Below are 22,704 nucleotides of genomic sequence, written 5' to 3' on the forward strand. Positions count from 1 at the left end.
AAGAGCATCCTAGATAAGTGGTAGGGCATGACATGTCTCAGTTCATCGATGGGCATAGTGACAACCACATTACCCTACTAGCCAAATAAAATAGAGGAAATCCCACTTTCATCAGTTGAGCCAAATAAAATAGGGAAGAACTTTCATCAGCAGCTAAGAGGCATACACGAGTAAAGTATTGCCATTCACGTTGGAAAATGGCATTTCCCTAGAAATTCTCTTAGATGTATTTTTAGTATACAACATGAAGGCAATGCACTTGGATGTCTAGACAAGGTATTTCTAGACATGCAGGGAGAATCAAATTTCCCTTAATCCATACAAATGTGTGTTACGTGCCTCTTTAAGAGTATTTTTGGGCCCAACATTTTGAACAAAAGGATTGTGACCATGAAAACAAGAGTTTATTCCATATGAAAGGCGGAGTTGAGAAATCTTAAGAAAGTTTGCTTGTTATTAGTATTCTTGAGTTTCTATCAAAGGCTTTGAGTAGCTAAACCACTGCATTAGCTTAGCAGGTAGAAAATGAAGGTCAAATGGAACAACGAATGAGTCAAATCATTGTAGATTTTGCAAGCTTTGGTAATGAAGGCACCAATCCTTAGAAAGCCTAATTTGAACAAGATTTTCCATGTGCATGTTGATGCATTCGGGATGGCACTTGGGTCAATCCTGACTCAGCTCAAAGGGAACATGGATTTCCCAAGCATGCCAATTGTTCTAAATGGAAGAGAAGAATTAATCCCCAATTGAAAATGATGCCCTAAGAATGGTGTATATTGTCCAAACTTTTGGCCCTACATGCTAGGCAATGGTTTTGCGCCCTTTGTGGACCATCAAGCATTGCTATATTTGATCAACAAAACAATTATGAAGCCCAAATTGATAAGGTGGATGCTCTTATTACAAGAGTTCAATTTCAAGATAACTCATAATCTTGGTTCATCTCATTGTGGGTTACACTATTTGTCTTGTATTGAAGATTAAAGATCCAAAGAAGAGTAGATTTGAGCTACCTAATGCAATTTTGTTTTCTATGTCATTATATGAAGACAAGCACAAATAAATCACGCAGTATCTCTCAATTAACATTGCTTGAAGGCACATTAAAGATTGCACTTAAATCTTGGAATAATGGATTGCACATCTACATAGAAAAGGTGGGGATATGATCCTATAAGGATGTGCCCTTCCATGTGAGAGGATGATAGTGATGCTAGAAGCTCAGAGTGATGAAGGTCATTTCTTGACTGAAGTCATGCTGAAGAGGATATTAATTGATGAGCTATCATGGAGTATGATGTATGCAAATGTAATGATTCATGAAGCATTGTAGAAGATGTGATATATGCTAACAAGTAGGTAGATTGAATGCCACTCAATCCCACATACCAGTGGGAATCCTTTCAAGAGTAGGGGTTATGACTTCATTGGTCTAGTCAAAGTGACCACACATCAAAGTGGAAACAAGTGCATCATGGTGGTAGCTGACCGTCTCACCAAATGAGCTAATACTCCAACCATGGGCCAATGGGCAATCCTCCATGCACGACCATTCGTAAGAAATAGGATATCTTTCGAGGCTTATGACTGGTCAAAAGATGGGACAAAAAATGGGAGATAAGCTCCAAGGGAACCTACTGCTCCAACCAATGATGTGTTCTCGAGGGGGCTAGGTTGTTGCCTCCAACTATTGACATTGCCTTGCGAGTCATGTATGAGAAGAAGGGAGCCTCCTCTACTCTATCCAAGCGCCCTACATGAATGGGCCAAAACCACCCACCCAGATCCCACTTGATCCCCCAATAAGAGGCCAACCCTCCCATAACCAATTGTGACACCTCGCCACCTCTGATCCAATTGAGATTGGAATAGGATCAATGGTCCACCAAGTGGCCTACTACCCTGAGCCTTTGCTACTCGTGTGAATCCAAAACCTCGTCCGCCTCAAGGCCCCTCACAGTCTTGGATTGGAGAAGCCCCTAGGACCCACTTTGTAGAGTCTACATATGTAGGAGCCAAGGGACTATTGCAAAAACTCTATCCTCAAAGGCACCCTACTCTCTGTAGAGTCTACACAGGTAGGAGCCAAGGGACTATTGCAAAAACTCTATCCTCAAAGGCACCCTAGTCCTAAAAAACTATCCTTAGAGGCACCCTAGTCCTCAAAAACTATCCATGCCAGTGGTGGGGGGCCAAGGCATTGTGCAATCCCTCCGGCCATGCCTCGAGAATCATCATCGATCTCTGCCATTTGAGTGCTTACCCTCCTCACACGAGAGAGTGCGTACCTTCATGCATCTGCCTCCGTCTTAGATGAGAGAGTGCCTACCCTTGTGCCTCTACCTCCATGCTAAGAACTGTCTCACTGTGTGCAGTCAATGTGTGTCCACTAACCCAGCATGAGTCCCTCTTGGTCGAGCACCTTTAGATGCCAAATGAGTGGATGCCTCTCAAACTCCTATGGGCATGTGGGATTGTCCCAAACGAGTCCTTGAGACAACTACTTCCAAACCCTATGAAGGCTTCTCAATAGGGAGGAGCCCTTCCTTATGAGGGGAGCCTTTGAGAAAATCCACCGGGTGTTCCTAAGAAATCCTCATTGAAGCAAGAGCTTGTAGGGCTCAGAGTGTAGGGTGAGACCACATAACACTAACTTGACCAAAAGGGCTCTGCTCCACATCTCAGGATCAATGATCACAAGTCCTCCCTGTGCCTAGGGTAAAATCACCATTTGCCAAGTAACCGTGGCTCTAGTGTTCCTCGTACCATCTGTACCTGCCTGTGAGAAATTATACACTGGGCACTTGCCTTGTGAACGTAGGTACGCAGGGCCAAATGCGAGGGGCCAATAGCCATTGGAGATTTCAAATGTGGGCAGCCACCTTTAGGCGGTTGAACTCCCAAACCACCTTTGCTCGCAAGAGCTTGATTTCTTGATATGCCCTTGAGAATTGATCTCTTAACGTTCAATGAAAGGACAGTCAACGTCATTAGAGCAACTCGCCACGCCAGCCAGTGGCGTTGGGGGAGCCTCACTCATGGTTGGCGAATGCTGAAAGATGGGCTTTTCTTGGCAGTTGAATGCTACCCTAGTTGCTTAAATCCCAGCCCAGCACTTGATGAGCATTCATTGCTAAACCTGCCTACTCGACGTGCGTTCAAGCCAGAACTTCGAAGTGGTGGAGACGTGTAAAGCAGGTTCCACACGGTGCAACTTGGCAAATTTGTGCAGCACCCCAAATTTGTGCAACACAAACCTGTGGCCTACACGGGGGGGGGGGGGGACGTTCCTAGCCTTAGCTGCGGTGACGCAGGGAGGCCCTCTTAACACTGCCACGTCAAAGTGCCATGTCAGCACTCATGTAATTCAAGCATTCTTATTTGGATCATGGTGTTCGTACCTGTAAGGGTGGAGACGCAAGCCCAGCTGATTGGGGTTTTCTAGATCTTTGGTAATGCTTGCAGAGCGGCTTTTCAGGTTATAATCCTGCAGTGTTTGATCGTCGATTGGCGAGCGGATGCATCATGTCGTGCCAGGTAGCCTCTAATACCCTTAAATATGTTCTGCCAAAGTCTCTGCAAATGGAGTTGCTGTGTCGTTCCTTATTGATAGGCACTCATCAACTTAATGCACGACGTTGTAACATGATAAGAGTTCAATGAGTTCATGGCGCTCGTTCAAAAGACTTGTTGGCAAATTTCCCTTTATTTACCGTCACGTGTTAAACACGTGCTTGTATTGTCCAGGAAATGAGAGCAGATACTAATTAAAATGCTTATCCTAAAGACAGAGAATGTTTAAGGGCAGCTGATGAGACTGTCATCTGCCAAACTCGAGAACGTAAATGTAAAGACGGTTGATGACTGTGTGAAGCATACAGCAGGCAAATCTTTCTTCTCAAGTCTTCCATGCAAGTCTTACTTCTCTTGACACAGCTTCTGCTCTTCTCCAAGCCCTCGTCTTGAGAGTGCTTGGGTGAGGTTGGGCTGTGTTATGTGTGCGTGAGAGAGAGAGAGAGAGAGAGAGAGAGAGAGACATAGACTTGTACATAGGCATAGCAAGGTGAAGATAAGAAAGCATAAAGCGCAAATAGTCTAGGTTGGGAGGAAGGGCCAAGTAATTTGTGCCGTCCCATAGACTCATAATGGATTTTTTTCCGGGAGCAAACTTTCTTCAGCGTTTGGTATGTCACCTTATCGCCCCTCTTCTTAGATGCACTTCTATCATTTTTCTGGCGCTGCTAGGGGTATAAGGGGCCTTGCTAATGCATTTTTGTATTGTGGGTTAAAGTCAAGAGGGAATCTCCTCTTTTTGACATGTCTATCTTTTTACAGGCAATTGTTGGCCTCCACCTTCCTTTTTCCTTTCCCTTACCTCTTTCACCCTCGCTCGTGTTCTCATCTCTTCCACTCCACGATTAGCTCCCTTGTCATCCCAGCGTCACCCTTTGCCCTTGCATCTTCCGTCTGTAGCAGGGCTCCAGTAGTTATACCACCTTGCTTGCCTTTCTTTCTTTGCAAAGGCTTATCAAAATTCCAAAGCCTCTATTCTCTCTTATTGCAGTCAACAAACCATTTGGGTATAAGATCCCTTTCCACTTTGAACATTGCCTGGTTTAAGCATTTTCAGTCATGCCCCGACGCTTGTTGAAGCCTTGGGCCTGATCATTTCTCTCTAGAGGGTATATAATAGTGTTTTTTTTGGGGACCTTAAAAAAATTGAGTCACTTTAGTTGAACCCCCCTACCCACGTACATGCACATGCACGTGCATACCAACACTTTCTGGAAGCTGATAAAAACTATTTTTTGTGGTCCTAGATGAAACCTGTCTGTTACCATGGATGAAGTGAGAAGGAAAGTTCAGACTGCCAAGCAGAAGGACAAGTTGAAGAGCCCAACTGGGAGGATGGGCTGATGTGAAGGAGCTCACCCAGCCTTGAGGGAAGCTGAGGCAGAGGATGGAAAGGAAGTAGAGGTGGTGAAGGGAGGCTAGAGGAGTAGAAAGGAAAGGTAGACATGGAGGGAGACAAGCAGGATGTGAGAAGTGCAGCGGCATGGAGCAACAACGGAGAGAAAACAGCAAACACTCGCAAGAAAAACAAGAGAGACTTGCACAGGATATCAGGACAACCTCCTCAACTGATTTGTGTACAACTGTGAGCTGAGATGCACAAATGGGGGGGGAGAGGTGCTCTGAACTGGCCGACCCATGGAGGGCCAGGCGGACTCGCTGATTGGTGGAGATACATGGGATTGGGGGCCCAACTGACCCCCTAACTGAGGTGCCACCTAGGCGCCATGTAGGCGGCCTGGTGGCAGCCCTAATCGGGGCCATATCAAGGCCTGGGGGTGGGCAGAACAGGCCTGTACCCCCCCGTGACAGACCAGCACAGAACATGGGCCAGAAAGCGGGCATGGGGGAGGGTGCACGACATGACAGCACCTCTCCGAACCCTTCTCCATCAGAGCAGCACGCATGGGACTCCCCTCGACCTTTCCTGGGTGGGCAAACCCAGAAGCATGGCCCTCACTCAACCTCACATGGGCAGGCAGACCCACAACCAAGGCCCTTGCTCTATGATACATGAGATGACCTCTATGTGAAGAGGTCCGTCTTGTTGTCCTCCGTCTTGCAATATGTCAACTGGATCACATCATCAAGAACCTTCCCCGGACATAGTGGTACTGGATCTCAATATGCTTGAGGTGGGCATGAAACACAGGATTCCTAGGAAGAGCGATACAACGCTGATTGTTGCTGTGGATGACTGTCGGGATGTCTGTGGGAACCCAATTTCTCAGAGCAACCTCCGAAGTCAAACGGCCTCTCAAGTAGCTGAACATGCAGCACGATACTCTGCCTTGGTGGAAGATAGGGCTAATGTCGGTTCCCTCTTATTGCTCCAGGTGATAGCGGCTGAGCCAAGAATGAAACAGTATCCAGTGGTAGAACGATGAGTGATAGAATGTCCTCCCCAGTCGAAATCACTTCAACCTAAAACCTGGATCTTGGAATGCTGTCTGGAGAACAACTCTCGATTGTGAGACCCTTTGAAAATAGCGAAGGATCCGCATGCCAATGTCCCAATGGGCTTTCCTAGGTGTCTACATGAAAGAACTGAGAAGACCAACAGAATAAAATAGATGTAGTCTGGTATTGAGGAGCCAAATCAGGGAACCAATCAATTGGCGGTATTGGTTTGCATCCACTGGATCACTGGGGTCATACTTGGACACTTTGGTATTGGGGTCCATGGGTGAGAAAATGGCACGAGAATCTGACACTTGAAAAGCCCCAGGCGCTTCTGAGAATACCGTTTCTGGGACACAAAGTATCCTTCCGGTCCTTGTGAAGTCTCAAGACCTAGGAAGAAATGTAGAAGACCGAGATCTGTCATCTCATAGGCTTGAGAAAGAGCTGTCGGCACTATGTGCGGCATGGCTTCTTGTAATGAACAGATCATCAATATACATGATAATAAGGAAAAGAAGTCTTCCTTGACGGTAAATGTACAAGTTGGGATCAGTGGGGGATTTGTGGAATTCGCTTTCGAACAAAGAACTCATCAATCTTCAGATTCCATGCTCGAGGAGCGTGCTTAAGTCCATATAAGGCTTTCCGTAACCTATAAACCATACCAGCTGATTTGGTAAACCCACGTGGTTGCTCCATATAGATTTCTTACTTAAAATCACCATTGAGAAATGCAGATTTAGCATCCATCTGATAAATGGGCCACTACTGTTATGGATAAATTTGACCAAGGTAAAAGGCATAAATATATGTGTATGCTTGTATGTGTGGCAATAGTATAATAAAATATGGTGTGCATAGGGCCCAGGGTTGAGGTGGCAGGGCATGACCATGTGCCACCCTTCCACGTAAGAGGACCCATAAGGTGTGTTGTACATAATCCATGGTAGGAATATTATAAAATGTTAAGGTAGCATGGTTCCTCCATGTGCCACCCCTCCACCTAGGCGGTCCCATGCCTGCATTTAGTGAGACATGGCCCAAGGACCATGGGGGAAGTAATATAAAATAGGTGGACTATTCCCTCCATGTAGGATAGGTCCATGTGGGGAGGGGGGGTGTAGAAAGTCCAAGAATGCAGATTAATAATGGGGAAAGTAGGATGAGGTGGCAAGACTCCTTGTGCCAGCTTCGCGTAAACCCAAAGGCACCCACTGGGGTATTGAACATGAAAACCTTGTTTGGGAGTCTCGAAACTGCCCCTTGAACACTAAGGCCGCCAACCGTTGATCTGAAGCTGTAAGTAGGAGCTGATCATGTGCGACGAGCATTCAACAAAGGGGGAAGAGAGGATGCGTACTGGCTTTGTGTCAACCAGGATTGGGGGAGGGAGAAGATGAGGCCAAGGGACAGAGTTGTGCATGCTCTGAGCCGCAGCCAGGGTCGTTCGAGTATTGGGCACGTCCCTGTTGGGCATGTGAGCCCCCTTTGCAACCTCAACACATGGCATAGTGCGTTCGGGAAAGTCTTGCCACATGGATGGCCTCTTGTCCATATGCGTGGCGATGAGAAATACTCTAATTCACAAATTTTGTTGGGATGTCAAAATTGGGTGTTCGTCTATTTAACCGTTTACCTTAGTGTTGACTTCGTGGCTCAATCAGTTTGAAAGTTTATTTTCAGTTGTGCCTGTGAACAGCGACGAGCGGTGCATTCTAGCATCAATGCACCTCACAAGCGAGGAGGTGCTCAAGTGGCAAAAGGGCCACTATGATGGAGACAAGGAGAGACCTCTTTATAGGTGGATGGAAATTCGTGAAAGATATCAGTTCCCAGTTCTTGCCACCTTAGCACCTAGACAGGCTTCAGAGTAAGTTCTATGAGCTATGCCATGGGACACCAAGATGGCGAATCATTATGCCAACAAGTTCACTTAGGTGTTCATACAGTCGCAGCTGGAGGACAATCAGAAGCTGAGCAAGTTTTTCCATGGGGTGCATTCAACATCCAGTGGTATGTTCGTAGTTTCAGGCCATGGGATTATGAGAGTGTATATGAGCTTGCTTAGAATTTTGAGCTCATGCACAAGGGTCAAGGATCCTAGCAGGTCAACAGTAAGAAGTCCCAAGACTTCCTGCTAGGTGATGGTGGGAATGGGCAGCAGAAGAAGAGCTGGATGGCGAAGGATAGCAACGTCTATGGCAGGTACTTGGATGCAGCGACACGAGCAACCTATGCCACAGAGAACTGATGCTTCCATTGCATGTGCCGGGTCATAAGAAAGAAGATTGCTTGCATTACCAGAAGCTTCGAGCAGAAGGACCCACATCAAGTGGTTCACCCACAGCTTCAGCTCCTACAGGGACAACTTCAGTGGTCAGCGAGGAGCTTGAAGATCAGCGGGAGAGCCTCGTCACTTTCTCAACCTGTTTCAGTTGTATGGATAGATTGGTGGTCATAAGATCCTTATCCCAACTAGTAGATTCAAAAAGCTCAGAGGACATCATTTCCACCAAAGCAGCTAAGAATGCCCACTTGACTCTTACACCGATGGATTCCATTGCCTTGAATGACGCATTTTTGGGGCAGCAAATAGAGAGCAACATGTAGGTCTCTTCAGCCACTCTGAAGATCTCAGGGTTGGTAGATAGTCGGCCACTCAGGGTCGCACCTACGCAGGAAGCGGACATATCTTGGGGACACGATGGTGGCACCAGTTTGAAGTCCGACCAGATTATCAGAACCAAGGCTTGGATGTCAAGATCACAAGCCATGGGTACAAGTTCATTTATTGGCTTAGAGGCACCTTGACCTTTGATTTCATTAGTTTAGAGGGATTGAGTCAGGGCCCAGCCGGAAATAGTATTACACCATGCACTAGTTCGAGTTTCAGCAGAAGGGGATGTCACGAGCATTCTCAACCCATGGCATGTTGGACTGCCACATCAGCAGTCCATGCAAGCTTCAGCAGATGCAGGTCCACATGGATTGCCATGCAGGCAGCCTCGTCAACAGGTTGCCTATGTGGCAGCCAGGCTATCCAGGGCGGCCACATCAGCCTGCACATTCAGCAAAACAGTCTGTGTAGGCAATAGGACATGCGCCACGTCAGTAGGTGCAGTGCCACATCAGCAAGCACAGTGACACGTCAGTAGTGCCACGTGGCAGTCGATGGGCCCAGCAACAGTCGGGCCAGCAAACAGGCTGGTTGTTGGGATATACAGCCTGGTAGGCCAGACTTAGAGGCAAAGGGGGCCAATAAAAGAAGCCCCCTTGGCCCTCATTTATCATCCACTTCCAGGGCAGTTTGGGCTTGAGTCCTTATGAGCGTTCACAGGGGTCAGCAGCAGTACATGCCCAGGATAGTCAGCAGCAGATCTAACCACATCCTAGGCATCTACAGGTTCCTTCTACAGGTCCGGTTCAGTCTGGACAGAGCAGTAGTTAGGATTCTGCATCAAAAGCAGCATAATGGAGGAATCAGAATGAAAAACTTGCAAATCTGAAACATTGCAATCGGTTGACTTGGAGGTAATAATGTTGTAAGTTGCAAGCACACAGTAAGGCTAGTTGCTAAGACTTATTTTTTGAAGAGGGGATATATTATTTTGAAACAATTGCACCATATGCAAGACACAATAATAATGGTGATTGAGGGGAGGAGGTCTATGTGGAGCAACCAAGGATAGGATAAAAATTGTTCAAGCTAAGTCAGTCACTTTTTGGTTCAAAACAGGCATGCAAGAGTTGGTATGCCAAGATAGTCATAGGATGAATAGAAAGTCAGACCACAATTTATCTGTGCTAAAAGGTAATGACAGCTTGGATCTCTGCGTTGTTGCTTGATTAAATCTGGAAACAATGAGGGTTTCATCGCAGCTTTACTTTTAAAGAGGCCAAAAGGTTTGAGATGATTGATCTAGGCTTGTTGCAGTATTTCTTAAGCATTGAGGTGTGGTAGAGAGATGATGTCATGTTATTTTTGCAGTCCAATTATGCAACAGAGCTTCTGAAGAGTTCAAGATGGAAGATTGTAGGCCAGTGTGAAATCATAAAGAGATTGCCCAAGTGACATCCAGAAATGGTGAAACATGGAAAGTCTTTCCATAGAGTGTAGAAAGTCCAACACACGCACGCGCGCGCGCGCGCACACACACACACACACGTCTGTGTGTGTGTGTTTGTGTATATACAATATTTTTTTCAATATTTTAATATTTATTTTTATTGCAAATTTGAGATAAACAAAGGGTAAACAAACAAATAAAAAAATGATGATAATAATTTTTTCCTTGTTTGTGTTGGTGTTTCATTGGTTTTCTTATATGTACATTGGCTTGTCTTTGTTCGCTTGTGTTAGCTTATTAATCGTTTTTTCTTTTTTCTTCTTCTTTTTCTTTTACAATTAAAATTTTTTTGGGTTAAATTGGGCTATGATGGAAATTTAATCTTATTTTAGCCTCTCTCTCTCTCTCCCTAAATGAAGGACGAATGGGAAAAGGAGAAGGAGACATGGGAAGATGAGAAGGTCAAACTCAAGGACAAAATGCAGGCCATGGGGACAGAATTTCAGCAATCGAGGGATATGCAGAGGATACCAGAAGGTACGTGCAAGGCAATGGAAGAGATGAGAGCCGAGAATGAGAAGCTTAAGAAGGAGATGGCAACGCTACAGACGACCATACAAGGGAAGCATGCTGAGTTCACACAGCAAATCACTAAAGGTAATGCAGATATACTAGAATGGAAGAATGTGGTTAAGAAGGGTGCAGCAGCCCCCAAGAAAGAGATCATCTCCGTAGCCCTGGAGGAAGAGAAAAGGAGGAGCAGCAAGGCCTTGAATGTCTTGGTCAGAGGCCTAACAGTTGGAGACACCCCTATGTCCGATGCCAAGACCTTGTTCACCAAAATGGGAGTCAACCTTACATGCGAGACAGCATGGAGGGTTGGTAAAGTTGAAGCTCCAACAAGACCACTTGTAATGAAACTACGAACAGCTATGGACAGGTCCACCCTCATGAGCATGAGGGCAACCTTGAAAGGGACCAGAATATATTTGGATGACGATTTCACGTTGTTGCAGCAGGAGCATCGGAGAGAGGGGATGGCGCGGGTTATGGCAGCAAGAGATGCAGGGAAATGGGCTGCCCATAGGGTTGGCAAAGTAATTATTCGAGAAAGAGTTGACAGAGGGGACAAGGGAGAAGGGGAGAAGGAAGAGGGTGAACTATGACGGTGTCAGAGCCGGGAGAAGAGTGCACAAAACAAGCTGAGTATGGCTGTATGGAACTGTAATGGTACACTTTGGTCCGACCCAGGTGGCTTCTCGGAGACATACACAGGCAGAGGCATCATCTTCTACACTGAGACACATGAGAGCCCAGAGAGAGGGCTGCCCACAGTGACAGGGTACATCTGAGAGCCTGCTCATAGGAGAGAAATGAGGATGATGAGATCACATCTTTCATGGATCGCCTAGGTGGTGAGGGCTCATTACTAGGGGATCTTCTCATACAGATATTGTTATATGCTGATGATATAGTTCTTATATTTTCTTTAGTGGAGGGGCTGCAGAGAGATCTGGAGGCATTAGAGGTGTTTTGCAGAGAGAGAGATCTGACGGTCAACCTTGGGAAAACTAAGGTTATGATCTTCAACACCTCACGAGCCGTGACTCACCGACTTAGTTTCACCTATCGTGGTGAACCAGTGGAGATAGTGCAGTCATACACATATTTGGGAGCAGTCTTCACAAGACCCATCTTCACGACGAAACATGCAACCTAGGCACGGCTCACACAAGGGCATAGTGCTTTGGTTAGACTAGAGCGGCAATGTTTCCAGGCACACTTCTAAGATCCACCGACGAAGGGTTGGCTTTTCGACACACTAGTGCGGCCGACTGTCATGTATGCGGCACCTTTCTGGGGATGCGATCTTCCGAGGACAGACTGGAGGAGCTTCGAGCGGCTACATGTGATGATGGGATGCAGGATGATCCGATATAAGCCCTCAGTTCCACATGAGATAGTACATGCAAAGTTCGCCATGACACCTCTCCAGATTGATGCCATCTTTCAGACAGTGACTTTCATCCACAGAGTCTGGGACTTACGCCATTGGAGACTTCCGAGGTTGGCCCTAGAGTCATCCAGACTACTCGTAGAGAGCGGGGCAGACACATGGTATGCACACATATCTACATGGCTTGCCAGGCACGGTATCCAGATGGACCGGCTTCCCCCCTTTCAGTACAGCATGGATGCACCTCTTGAGTCGATCCCGCGAGATTAGATCAACCGTATCATATGGTTAGACCTCCTCCAGCTTCACACTCTGCGGACTTGGGGGAGGACCAGGAGCTCCCCACCAAGACTCAGTTTTATCGCGACCCACCAAGACTCAGTTTTATCGCGACCACTTCCTGAGAGTATCAGAGGAGGGATTCATTATCAGACCCTAGTATCTCGAGGATAGAGGAGTCTCCCATGCACTGATGATTGCCATTGGTCAGATGCAGGTTTCGTCCCACCAGTTGAGGATTGAGGTAGGGAGAGCAGCGGGTATACCCAGAGAGCAGCGGGTCTGCATGCTATGTACACTGGGGACGGTTGAGACGGAGGAGCATTTTCTTTGTGTTTGCCTAGCCTACTATGAGATTCGGGGATGCTACCACTGTCTCTACCTAGAGGGGAGTGGCTTCGGTTTTTGTCGCGACTGATCCATTTCCATGACCAGGTCTGTATCGGGCTTTATCTGATGGAGATGCGGCGACATAGGGAGACGCTTCTATGTCAGATCAGAGAGAGCGGCAGGGGATGGTCAGACCACTACAGGACATAGAGGGTGACCGGACACAGCGACACGTCACAGACTTCCATACATTTGAGTCAGCCCCTCGGACACAGTAGAGTGGAGGAGGAGGAGCTAGCTGACATGAGAGCAGTCTGGATGAGCAGCCGGTACAGTACCACCGAGAGAGGGACGCAGAGGCCACATGTGTGACAGAGAGCCCCTAGGATACACTCTATTGAGGTCCGGCCTATCACAGCTTTCCTCAAGGGAGACCGACAGAGACGAGGGGTCACCCTAGACATAGCCCAGAGAGTCCAGAGAGCGAGGAGACCGCGTCCCCCACCGCAGCGCGAGACAGCTCGACAGACGCAGATACGAGACATCTTCGCAGCCCACCAGAGAGCCATGACTATACTAGGCTTCGGTTTCATCCCAGCACTTGGATAGATTGATTTGATTGATATGGCCCACTCTACAGTTGTAGTTGACTTTTTCTATGATTATGATTTTGTTAGCATAGATTAATACTCATCAAGGGTCCTAGCGTACCCTTTGCTTCAGCCCACTGAGGCTTGTATGAGTTCGCTTTTCTGGGTACTTCATCCCATAGGTCGGTGAGGCCTCCTGTGGACGTTAATATATCTATCTCTCTCTCTCTCTCTCTCTCTCTCTGTCTCTCTCTCCCTCTGCTTTTCTTTTGCTAATTTTCTTCTTTGAAGAACTGGGAAACCCAAATTGCAGCTTATGCTTGGGTATTGATGATAACATAAGCGTAGCTGAGCTTACTAAGTTATCATGATTTTTTATTTGTCTCTTTACTCATAAGTTTGTTAAAATCGCTTACAAACTCCCTTCTTTCCTTTGTTCTTTTGCTTGTTCTATAAATTTTTTTAATTATTCTAGTCTTATGAAGGTTTATGCATTAATGTTGATGGATTGTAGAAAGACGGGGTGGAAGGACAATTGGAAGAGAAACAAGAGCACAAGCTATACGTTGGTAATCTGGATTGTCGGTTGACTGAGTAAGTAGATCTTCTGGCTCTGTTCTATTGTCATTTATGCCTTTTTTTTGGGGGGGGGGGGGGGAGAGAGAGAGAGAGAGAGAGAGAGAGAGACTTGTTTATTAACATCTATGAAAGACCAAAAAGCCTATAAGATGAAAAAGCGAAAGTCAACATGAGAGTACACCCCTCGTGAGGGGAACTAGAGGGTCTATTATACCTCCAAAAAAAAAAACACAATTGGTGAGACTCCATGTATCAGGAGTAGTTCTTGTTACGTCCAAATATGTATTGTGAGTCAGGTTTCTTCCCCGTATCTCATAGTATCTGGGACAGCGCATCTCCACCTTGTGTATCACAGAGCATATAGAGCCTCAGCTCTTTGTTGTGTCAATTGGCTGCAATCTGATGTCTTGCCTCGATATGAAATATGTAGGACGAGGCCTTAAGCTGGCCAGGGTAAGCCATATTGCATGAGAAAAGTGAGTTTGTAGGTACCTAGGTGCTTGGATAAAGCCATCATCGTTCAGAAGGAGGAAATCCTCTCCGCAGTATGCCATCTTGGTCGCAAGTGGTTGCAAGGGGGAGACCCATGTCCTGTGGATGTATTGTAGAAAAATACTGCTGCCAATCTATTGCAGACTTCTTGACCTGCTTCTTCCAGCCTATTAACAAGTAAGCTATGGAGGTTCGTCAATGGAGAAACATTGTAGATATTTTCACCAAGGCCCTATCTAGAGAAGAAGCTTTCCACAAAGATTTGGGCTTATTTCCATTTGGTAATTGAGTTCATTCCTTGTACACTACGACATTTCCATACAGAGGGGTTAATGTTTAAGACAATGGACGATGTACTTAGTAGTTAGGATAGTTAGGGGCAAATTTTCCTTCGAAGGTTTTCCCACCTAACCATAGTTATCTGTTAAGTGAGTTGTAACTCACCCTAGGGTTTACCTAGGGTTTTAGGGTATTGTCATGTTGACAATCCTCTTGTACTTCATTCAGCAATGTCAATTCAGGATTGCTCGACGTTTTTTCTCTCCCCTCCATCTCCAGTTGTCACACGTCATGCAACTAGGCTTGCCTAGGAAGCCTCGTGATCACCTCTACTAATCAACAACTAGAACTTGTCGAAGTCTTTTCACCAATCTTAAGAGTAATCTTGTGGCCGACTTTGAGTCTCCGTGTTGAGAAATCCCCTTGTGTTTGTACAAAAGGCTTTCACCCTTCATTCTCCATCTGAATGAGAATTCTTGTACAAACGCTCATCCAAAGCTATCTACTGAAATCTCCATAAAGCATATTGAGGATACATAACCTAGAGACTCGATTTGGTGCTCTTTGCAATTGGATCAAGCCAGGCACCTCCCCCCTCTTCCTTCGTGCCTTTTTGTAAGTCTGTATTCATGCTCCCGTTGGTGACTTCAAGCTCATCAAGCTCATTTGACATTCTTGTGTTTGGCCATGAAAGCCTTTTCGTCATTTTCGTCATCTCCTTTCCCTCATAGAGCTTCATCTGTGCTTCTTCTTGAAGCAATAGCAGGCCTAGTTCCTCGAACCTGATTGGCCTCGTTCATTCTCCAAGGGTGAGGGTCGTCACTAACCCTCGATAACTCTTTGGAAACTTACTGACCAGGAGCATGACCAACTGATTGCTTTCCATCTTTTGACCAAGTATTACCAGTTGATCCTTGAGAATCTTTGATGATTCTCCTCGTATTTAGTTTCATAAAGGTCCTGTAAGATCTTGAATGCTTCCTGTGCCGTATCTGCCAGCTAGATATGGGGGTATCATAGAATCCCGATAATCATGGAGAGAGCAACTGCATTCTTCAGAATCCACCCCTTCGCGCTATCTGGATCTGCCGGAAACGAGATCTTCCTAGTGGTGTCCAACACATTGACATGACCTGCTTGCACGAACATGCCTGCATGTGAGAGCTCCTTCCTCCCTTCAACCCTTCAGTTTGGAGAAGGTTCTCAGTCGTTGATCTCCTAGGTTTTGAATCACGAGCAAGGCTATCCTTGGATGACAACCTTTGGCTCTGATGCCATGCAGGAAAACAGATGGGAGCTCCTTGCAAAAGGCCAACTCCTACGCAACAGAAGAATTGCCCCGAAATCACAAGACACATGGAACAGAACACAACTTTCAGCATGTGCTTACTTAACAGGAAAACAGAGGGAAGTTCCTTGCTTTAGGCCAACTCTCATGCCGCGAAAGAATTATCCGAAATCACAAGACACATGAACGGGATACAACTCACAGCATGTGCTTACTTAACTGTAAAGAGGGTGACTCAGATCTGGAAAGAGAACTCAGATGTACAGCCAAAACAGAAAGGTAGATACCAAGATAAAAAACTACCACAATATGTGCCAACACCTTCAGCAAACAATCGCCAAGATAAGGTACCAAAAGGTGGCTCCGTTAGCTGCACCTCTGAGGTAAACTCTTCCTCTTCTGCCAAATGCCTCCTACACAGCAGCTGCTCAAGAGAGCATCTGCAAAAGTTCTGCTCTGATGTTAAAGACAAACATCCCTCCGACGCACCACGTTATGCTCTCCTAGAGTGTGTAGGTCTGCACCTAGGTGTTCTGCAGATGCCTGGGATTTCTACCCTGCAAGAACTGATGGGTGTTCATCCCTTAATCTCTCTCTTCTCTTCACCCTGATGTGTGACCTGCAGGCTGGGACTCCTGGAATGAATGTTTGCCCCCAAAAGTGGCCTTTTATAGGGTCAGGTGACCCTCCTGACTGGCCAACCCAATCAGTAAATAAAGCGACAAGCCGCAGACCAGCCGACCTGGTCCGTGGATCTGCTGACCTGGTTCAGCCTATATGAGGTCCTTGTTGCAGGTGCCTTGCTGCTGGTTCTTCCTTCATCCCTGCTGCAACCTCTAGGCCTTACTCCTGTACCTGCTGCTGTACCACGCCATGAGTACCTGCTGCTGTTGCCCATGTTGTTCCAGACTTTTCGACCTGCTTCTGCCAGCCGGCAGTCCAGTACCTGTACAGATCCTGCCACAGCCCTTCGTCTCCCTAAAATGACATCAAGAAGGAACTCTTTTTGCTGCCATGTGGCAGCCATCTTTCTGCCCACATGGCAGCCTCAGTACTGATACATCCACGCTCTTACCTGCTAAGATATCAAGCCTCTTACCTCTCCTCATTTGGGGGCTTACCGGTTCATGTCTCTCCTTAAATAGCAGAAGTATCCCGGTTCATGTCTCTAAATAGTATCCTAGTGGTTTTTCTTGCTCACAATGCATACATGTGTGTGTTTGTGCACCGTGCGTGTTGAGAGAGAGAGAGGCTAATGGTTTTTGCCAACAGGTACAGTTTAATAAGAATGTTTTCACCCTTCGGAAAGATACTTTCAGAGGAGTACATGTGGCATACACATGGTCCAAAGCGAGGGAAGCCACGTGGTTTTGCTTTTGTACAATACAAGAATAGGGAGGCAAGTGATTTTGTTGCGAGGCAGATTCTGATACCTGTTTTAGCTTAACAGTTTTTATAGCCGTTTGCTTCTTGATTTATGAATTTAGTGTCCTTGGAATCCAGGAAGCTGAGAAAGCCAAAGAGTCCATGGATGGCAGGTTGGCTTTTGGAAGGCCTTTAGTAGTCCGCTTTGTTCAAGAAAATGCTGTCACTATGGGAATTGAGAGACCTTGTCGTGCAACAAAACTTTTGAATACTCCAGCTGTGACAAATTCACTCTCTTCCTCATTACAAATCAGTAGAAACGCAAAAATTGCAGCCATAAGAAACAAACTAAGGGCAATGGAGCAAGAAGATGGCATAGAGAATGAAGCAAGTGCAAGAAAGCGCACAAAACCTTCTCTCTAACTTTGCTATTATAGGTACCATTTAGCAGCAATATTAAAATTAACAATGTGTTGTAAACATAGGGTTTCACATAGTATCCATTATCCATTCTGTTAGTGAACCAAACAATTCTAATCTGCAATGAAGATAATGTTGTAAGGTTTATGAGAGGCAAACCTTTGATAGTATAAAACTGCACATGCTGCCTAGTGCAGTAGTAGGTCTTCTATGCTGTAAAGAAAATACATGTGTTTTTTTAGATAATACAATTAGAACGATTGTTTCCATTTTCTATAAGATTGGGCGGATTTTAAAATCTACCTAACGTCTTTGGCACAAAGGTGAAAATTGTGTAAGAAAAACTGTCAATAAAAAATACACTGTAGTTAGTCCATAGATAATCATGCAATCACATCTAAAGTTATTTCTCTTTAACGTATTTAATTTAAGATACTATGGATATGCTTACGTACAGGGGTGTGTTGCAAACACTTCAAGGAACTAGAAGGCTAAAAAATATAGGTCAGTTCTAAATGCGAGTCGACACAACAATGTGATGCAGAATGTGCCTAGAACTGTAGGGAGTTTAATGCCAAGCTATGCATGGGTGTTTTTGTGTGCGGCAGGTACCGGATGTCACAATTGAGTTTCTTGTTATGCAACAAACATGTGTCGGCGGTTCTCAAAGTAATCTTTAGCAAATATATGAGAACCATGGATCTAGCCTTCATGGTTTTATCAATAGAGATTGGGTTGGTAGTTTGGACGAATCTAGAGGATCTATAAATACTTCATGTGAAAAGAGAAGGTTACTCTTTGAACTTAAGATTTATCACGTGATCCCACTACACTCTATTGAGACAACATTAGCATTATTTAGTTAGCAAAGAATCTAGTGTTTCTTGCTAAACTAAAAGCATATTGAAGTGCACTGTTGCTTCATCCATGAGAAACTCCTCAGTGGTGAGATTGATCTTGTTTTGTTTTGACACTACTTTCTTAATCTTTCTTGCATTTATCCTTCCTTGAGTTAGCACTCCTCCTTCGAGGTTGCACCCCTCTGACTATACATGAAGGCTTCTAATAAGAAACATTATTATTATTTTCAAGCGTCTCAATGTCAAGTTTTCATTCAATTAAAAATAAGTAGGAATTCATCACTCAAGGTTGTGGATAATGATTTTCAAATATATCATTGTTATATCATTTTTAAGGATCTGTTGGAAGACTAAATGCACTCACAAAAGGCACTTGGAAAGGCAAATTTTTAAATCTAGAACGTGTCGTGTTGGCGTGGCCTTGATCATGTCATATCTAAAGATGGAATCAGAATTAAACCTATTAAGATCAAAGCTATTGAGTCTATCTATCAATCGGTTTGACTCATTTACAATCTTTTGTAGTTTCTAGAGGCGATTCATTCGGGATTTCGCTAGAATAGTTGCTCCATTATATGAGCTTACTAAAAACAATGTCAAGTTCCAGTGGCCTCCTCAGTTGTCCAAAGTTTTTCATGAACTGAAGCAAGAGGCTTTTGAATTACCTATTCTCAAGCAACCGAGATGGGATGGCATATTTCATGTCCATGTGTATGTTTCTCGTTATGCTATTGGGATTATTTTAGCTCAACTAGGTGGTAAGATGGATTATTCTATTTACTATGCCAATAGATTGATGAACGAGCCCTAGTGCAATTATAGCACAATTGAAAGAGAAACTTTGGGAATGGTTTATAGAGTTTAGAAATTTCATCGCTATTTGTTGGAAAATCAATTCATTTTCTATGTGGAGCATCAGGCTTTGTTATATCTTATCAACAACGTTATCATTCAAGGTAGGTTGGTGAGGTGGATGCTTTTGTTGTAGAAATTTAATGTCAAAATTATTCACAAGCCTGGAAAATCACATGCAAAAGTAGATTGCTATCTTGTCTTCCACAAGAAACACCCAGCTAGGAGTTACTACCAAGCTACCTGATGCTAATCCTTGCTGTTGATTTTAGTTAAACGAATTTGTTGACTTGCTACTACAATATTTGTCTTAGGGTATTTTGCTTGAGCAAATGCCAAAGATAAGCACATGAAAATTGCTATTAAAGCCTACAAATACACTTTAATTGGTAGTCAATTGTATCACCAATGTGCTAATTGTGTATTACATCGATGGCTCTTACCCCACAAGCGACCTATGGTGCGTGATGAGGCTCATAAAGGTCTTATTGGAGGTCATTTTGCAGAAGATCTCACAGCTCAAAAAGTTTTGCAAGCAGGTATATAACGGAGTTCACTATTTCGGGATGCCCATGCCTTTATTATTTAATGTGATGCTTGTCAATGTACAAGAAGGATGCTTCCACCATATCATATGCCTTTGCAACCGAGTGAGCCTTGGGAACCTTTTTAGAGATGGGGCCTTGACTTCATTGGTCCTTTTGAAACAACTAAAAATAAAAATAGTATGTAATTGTTGCAACCAATTATGCTACTAAGTGGGCTGAAGTAGAGATAATTGGGCTTGCACCAGTGACTGCTAAGTTTCTCTTTGAGAACATCATTTGTAGATGTGGCTGTCTAATTGAGTTTGTAAGTGATCGGCGTACCCATTTCATGAATGAAGTCTTTGCAGATATTGACAAATGAATACATGATTATTCACAAAGTTGCTACTACTTACTATCCCAGTTGTAATGGACAAACTGGGTCTATTAAAAAGAATTTGAAAGTATACTCAACAAAGATTGTTAATTCTAATTGCATTGATTGGGATATCGAATTGCATGCAAAATTATGGCCCTGTAGAATGAAAACAAATATTAATCCATTTCTATGGTGAATCTATTGTCCCAGTTGACTTTTTAGTCATGAGTTTACGGATTGCTGCAGAACATAAATTGGGCAAATCAAAGGTAGTACAACACACACTCAAATAGCTCACTAAACTTGATGAATTGCACTTAGGATTTGCATGGGCATAATAGGTGATTCAAAGGAGGAGGAAGGCTTAGCATGACAGCTATATTGTGCCCAAAAATGGAGGAAGGGTATGCTTGCGTTGGTATACCATTTACACGATAAGATCAAGCCTAATTGTTGGAATTATTGCCATAATTCATGGCAGTGACCAATATATGACCAATAATTGGGTTAGGGGCATTTTTCCCTCATTAGAGGTTTCCCCCCCTAACCACAGTTACGACCCCTAATTACATTAGTAGTTAGGATAAGGCTTTGTCACTAAGACGGAACCTTAGTCTCTTCTTTCTCATCTTTTTCAATACACTCGTGTGGTTTGCTCTCTCTTGCTCTCACTTCCATTTTCTTTCATTTGGTATCAGAGCCCATGTGCTTTCCTGCAAGTCAGCCCACGTGGGTACATCCTGCTTCTCTTCCATCTGCCAGCCTGCCATCATCCTCGTCTACTCCAGCTCTCGTCTGTCCGTATGCTGTATGGTCGACCAAGTTGCTCCGTCCGTACAAGCTCTGCATGTACGATGACCATACAAGCTTCCTCCGTACACTAACCGTACAAGCTCTTGCACCTGCTGTACCTCCTGCGTTCTCATCCGTACGGTGTATGGCGCTCATACCCTTCTGCTCACGCCGACCTACTACTCAATTTGATCGTATAGTATGGATCTACTGCCTCGACTGTACTACCGTACGCTGTACAACACCCATAGATAGTAGCTCACATTTGTAGGATCCAGCTCTTGCAATTGGTATCGCACAAGCATCTTCAGTTTCGTGCATTGCCCTGAAGTTCTTTTTGCAGGTGAAATTTATAGGAATAGTGTGGTATTGGATGCCATTTTGGTTAATTTTTTTCGGGCAAAAGTATTTTGCATTTGGGCCAATGTTTGGCATTGCATTGAGCCAATGTGGCTGAGATTTAAGCAAATTTTTGGGGGCAGATTTCAGCTTTGGGCATTTTGTAAAATTTGGGGCTTTTCGTGGATTTGCCCCAATTTTGAGTCAAATTTACCTTGCAATTTGGGGCTTTTGGTCTTGGACACTCATTTTTCAAGATTTGGGGCTTTTGGCCAATTTGCAAGTGTTTTGAAGGCACATTTGGTAGAATTGGTGAAGAATTTATGCTTTTGGGTTGATGCATTTTAAGCCATTGATTGGCTAAGTCAGTGAGCATTTTGGGGATGCCTCAGTATCCTAAGAAGGGATATTTCCTATCACGTATGTTGCATTTTGTTTTCTTTGGCAGTTTTGTCTTAGAACAATCCCAATGAAGTGTTTGGCATCCTCACACCGGAGGATAAGTTGGACGGTACCAATTACTCTTTATGGAGTTTTATGGTACACAATCTTTTAGTTGGCAAAGATGAGACACATCCAGAGAATGTGGTTGCACCTGCCACTCCTCCTCAATAAGGTGGAGGAAGGGGACAAGCTCAGGGTGCAGGACAAGTGCTAGGTGTAGTGGCTGCTGCAATTGTGCCTCCCTTACAAGAACAAAAAAGATGGGATTCACGTGATGCACAAGCACTTTTAGTAATCCCTCTTTCTGTCAAAAAGTTTATTATCCCACATATTCAGTCATGCAAGACGTTAAGGGTAGCTTGGGATACTTTGGAGAGTATGTTGGTAGCCAACAATGACGCCAGGGTCTCTTTCCTGTGAAGAGAGATTTGTCTCATACTCATATGGATGAGGGTGACTCTATGTTTGAGAACCTCACCAAACTTCAAGATTTGCAAGAGTAATTGTTGAATATTGATGAGATCATTCCAGATTTAGAGATGGTTACTGAGTCTTATCTTGGTTTTACACCTCATTGAACTTGTCTTTGAGGGGGGGTGGAAACCCTCTAACCTTACACGAGTTGATAGGGCTTTTGTTGCAGGAAGAACATGGCTTCACGGGCTTGTGGGCATGCCATGCTTTCAAAACTCAACCCCATAGGGAAGGGGCAGCATAAGTAGCATGTAAATCAACCTACACATCAGCATAAAGCTGATTCTGGATAGCCTTCTCACAAGGCTAAGAGTGATGCAGAGAAGCCCAGGAAAAAGGGCACTCATCATTATTGCAAGAAGCCAGGTCACTACATAGGAGAATGCAAGAAAACAATTGCCAAGGAAAAGAA

The 22,704-nt window shown here is 44.7% G+C and overlaps 1 protein-coding gene across 2 annotated transcripts; it reads left to right on the plus strand.

Annotated features, from left to right (window-relative positions):
• Window positions 1-3,353: 3,353 nt before the first annotated feature.
• LOC147883216 (RNA-binding protein-like RNA recognition motif protein) lies at window positions 3,354-17,880 on the plus strand. Of its 2 annotated transcripts, none has more exons than XM_087399950.1 (4): window positions 3,354-3,540; window positions 13,717-13,796; window positions 17,119-17,243; window positions 17,348-17,880. In XM_087399950.1, the coding sequence occupies exons 1-4, from the start codon at window positions 3,529-3,531 to the stop codon at window positions 17,626-17,628; spliced, it is 498 nt and encodes a 165-aa protein (XP_087256076.1). In that variant the 5' UTR covers window positions 3,354-3,528; the 3' UTR covers window positions 17,629-17,880. The 2 variants fall into 2 exon arrangements, with proteins under 2 accessions (XP_087256076.1, XP_087256075.1); XM_087399949.1 differs by having other exon boundaries at window positions 3,358-3,540; window positions 17,113-17,243; window positions 17,348-17,877.
• The last annotated feature ends 4,824 nt before the right edge of the window (window positions 17,881-22,704 follow it).

Source organism: Dipteris shenzhenensis, chromosome 28 (assembly GCF_047967505.1).
Source record: "Dipteris shenzhenensis isolate YYH24624 ecotype China chromosome 28, Dip_SZ_1.0, whole genome shotgun sequence".
In the NCBI taxonomy this organism is placed as follows: Eukaryota; Viridiplantae; Streptophyta; class Polypodiopsida; order Gleicheniales; family Dipteridaceae; genus Dipteris; species Dipteris shenzhenensis.

What these genes read in the sequence shown, in the direction of transcription:
- LOC147883216 (XM_087399949.1), top strand. An exon ending in CTGGATTGTCGGTTGACTGA is followed by an intron (nt 13,797 to 17,112) that starts GTAAGTAGATCT and finishes TTTTGCCAACAG; the next exon opens with GTACAGTTTAATAAGAATGT. An exon ending in ATACAAGAATAGGGAGGCAA is followed by an intron (nt 17,244 to 17,347) that starts GTGATTTTGTTG and finishes GAATCCAGGAAG; the next exon opens with CTGAGAAAGCCAAAGAGTCC.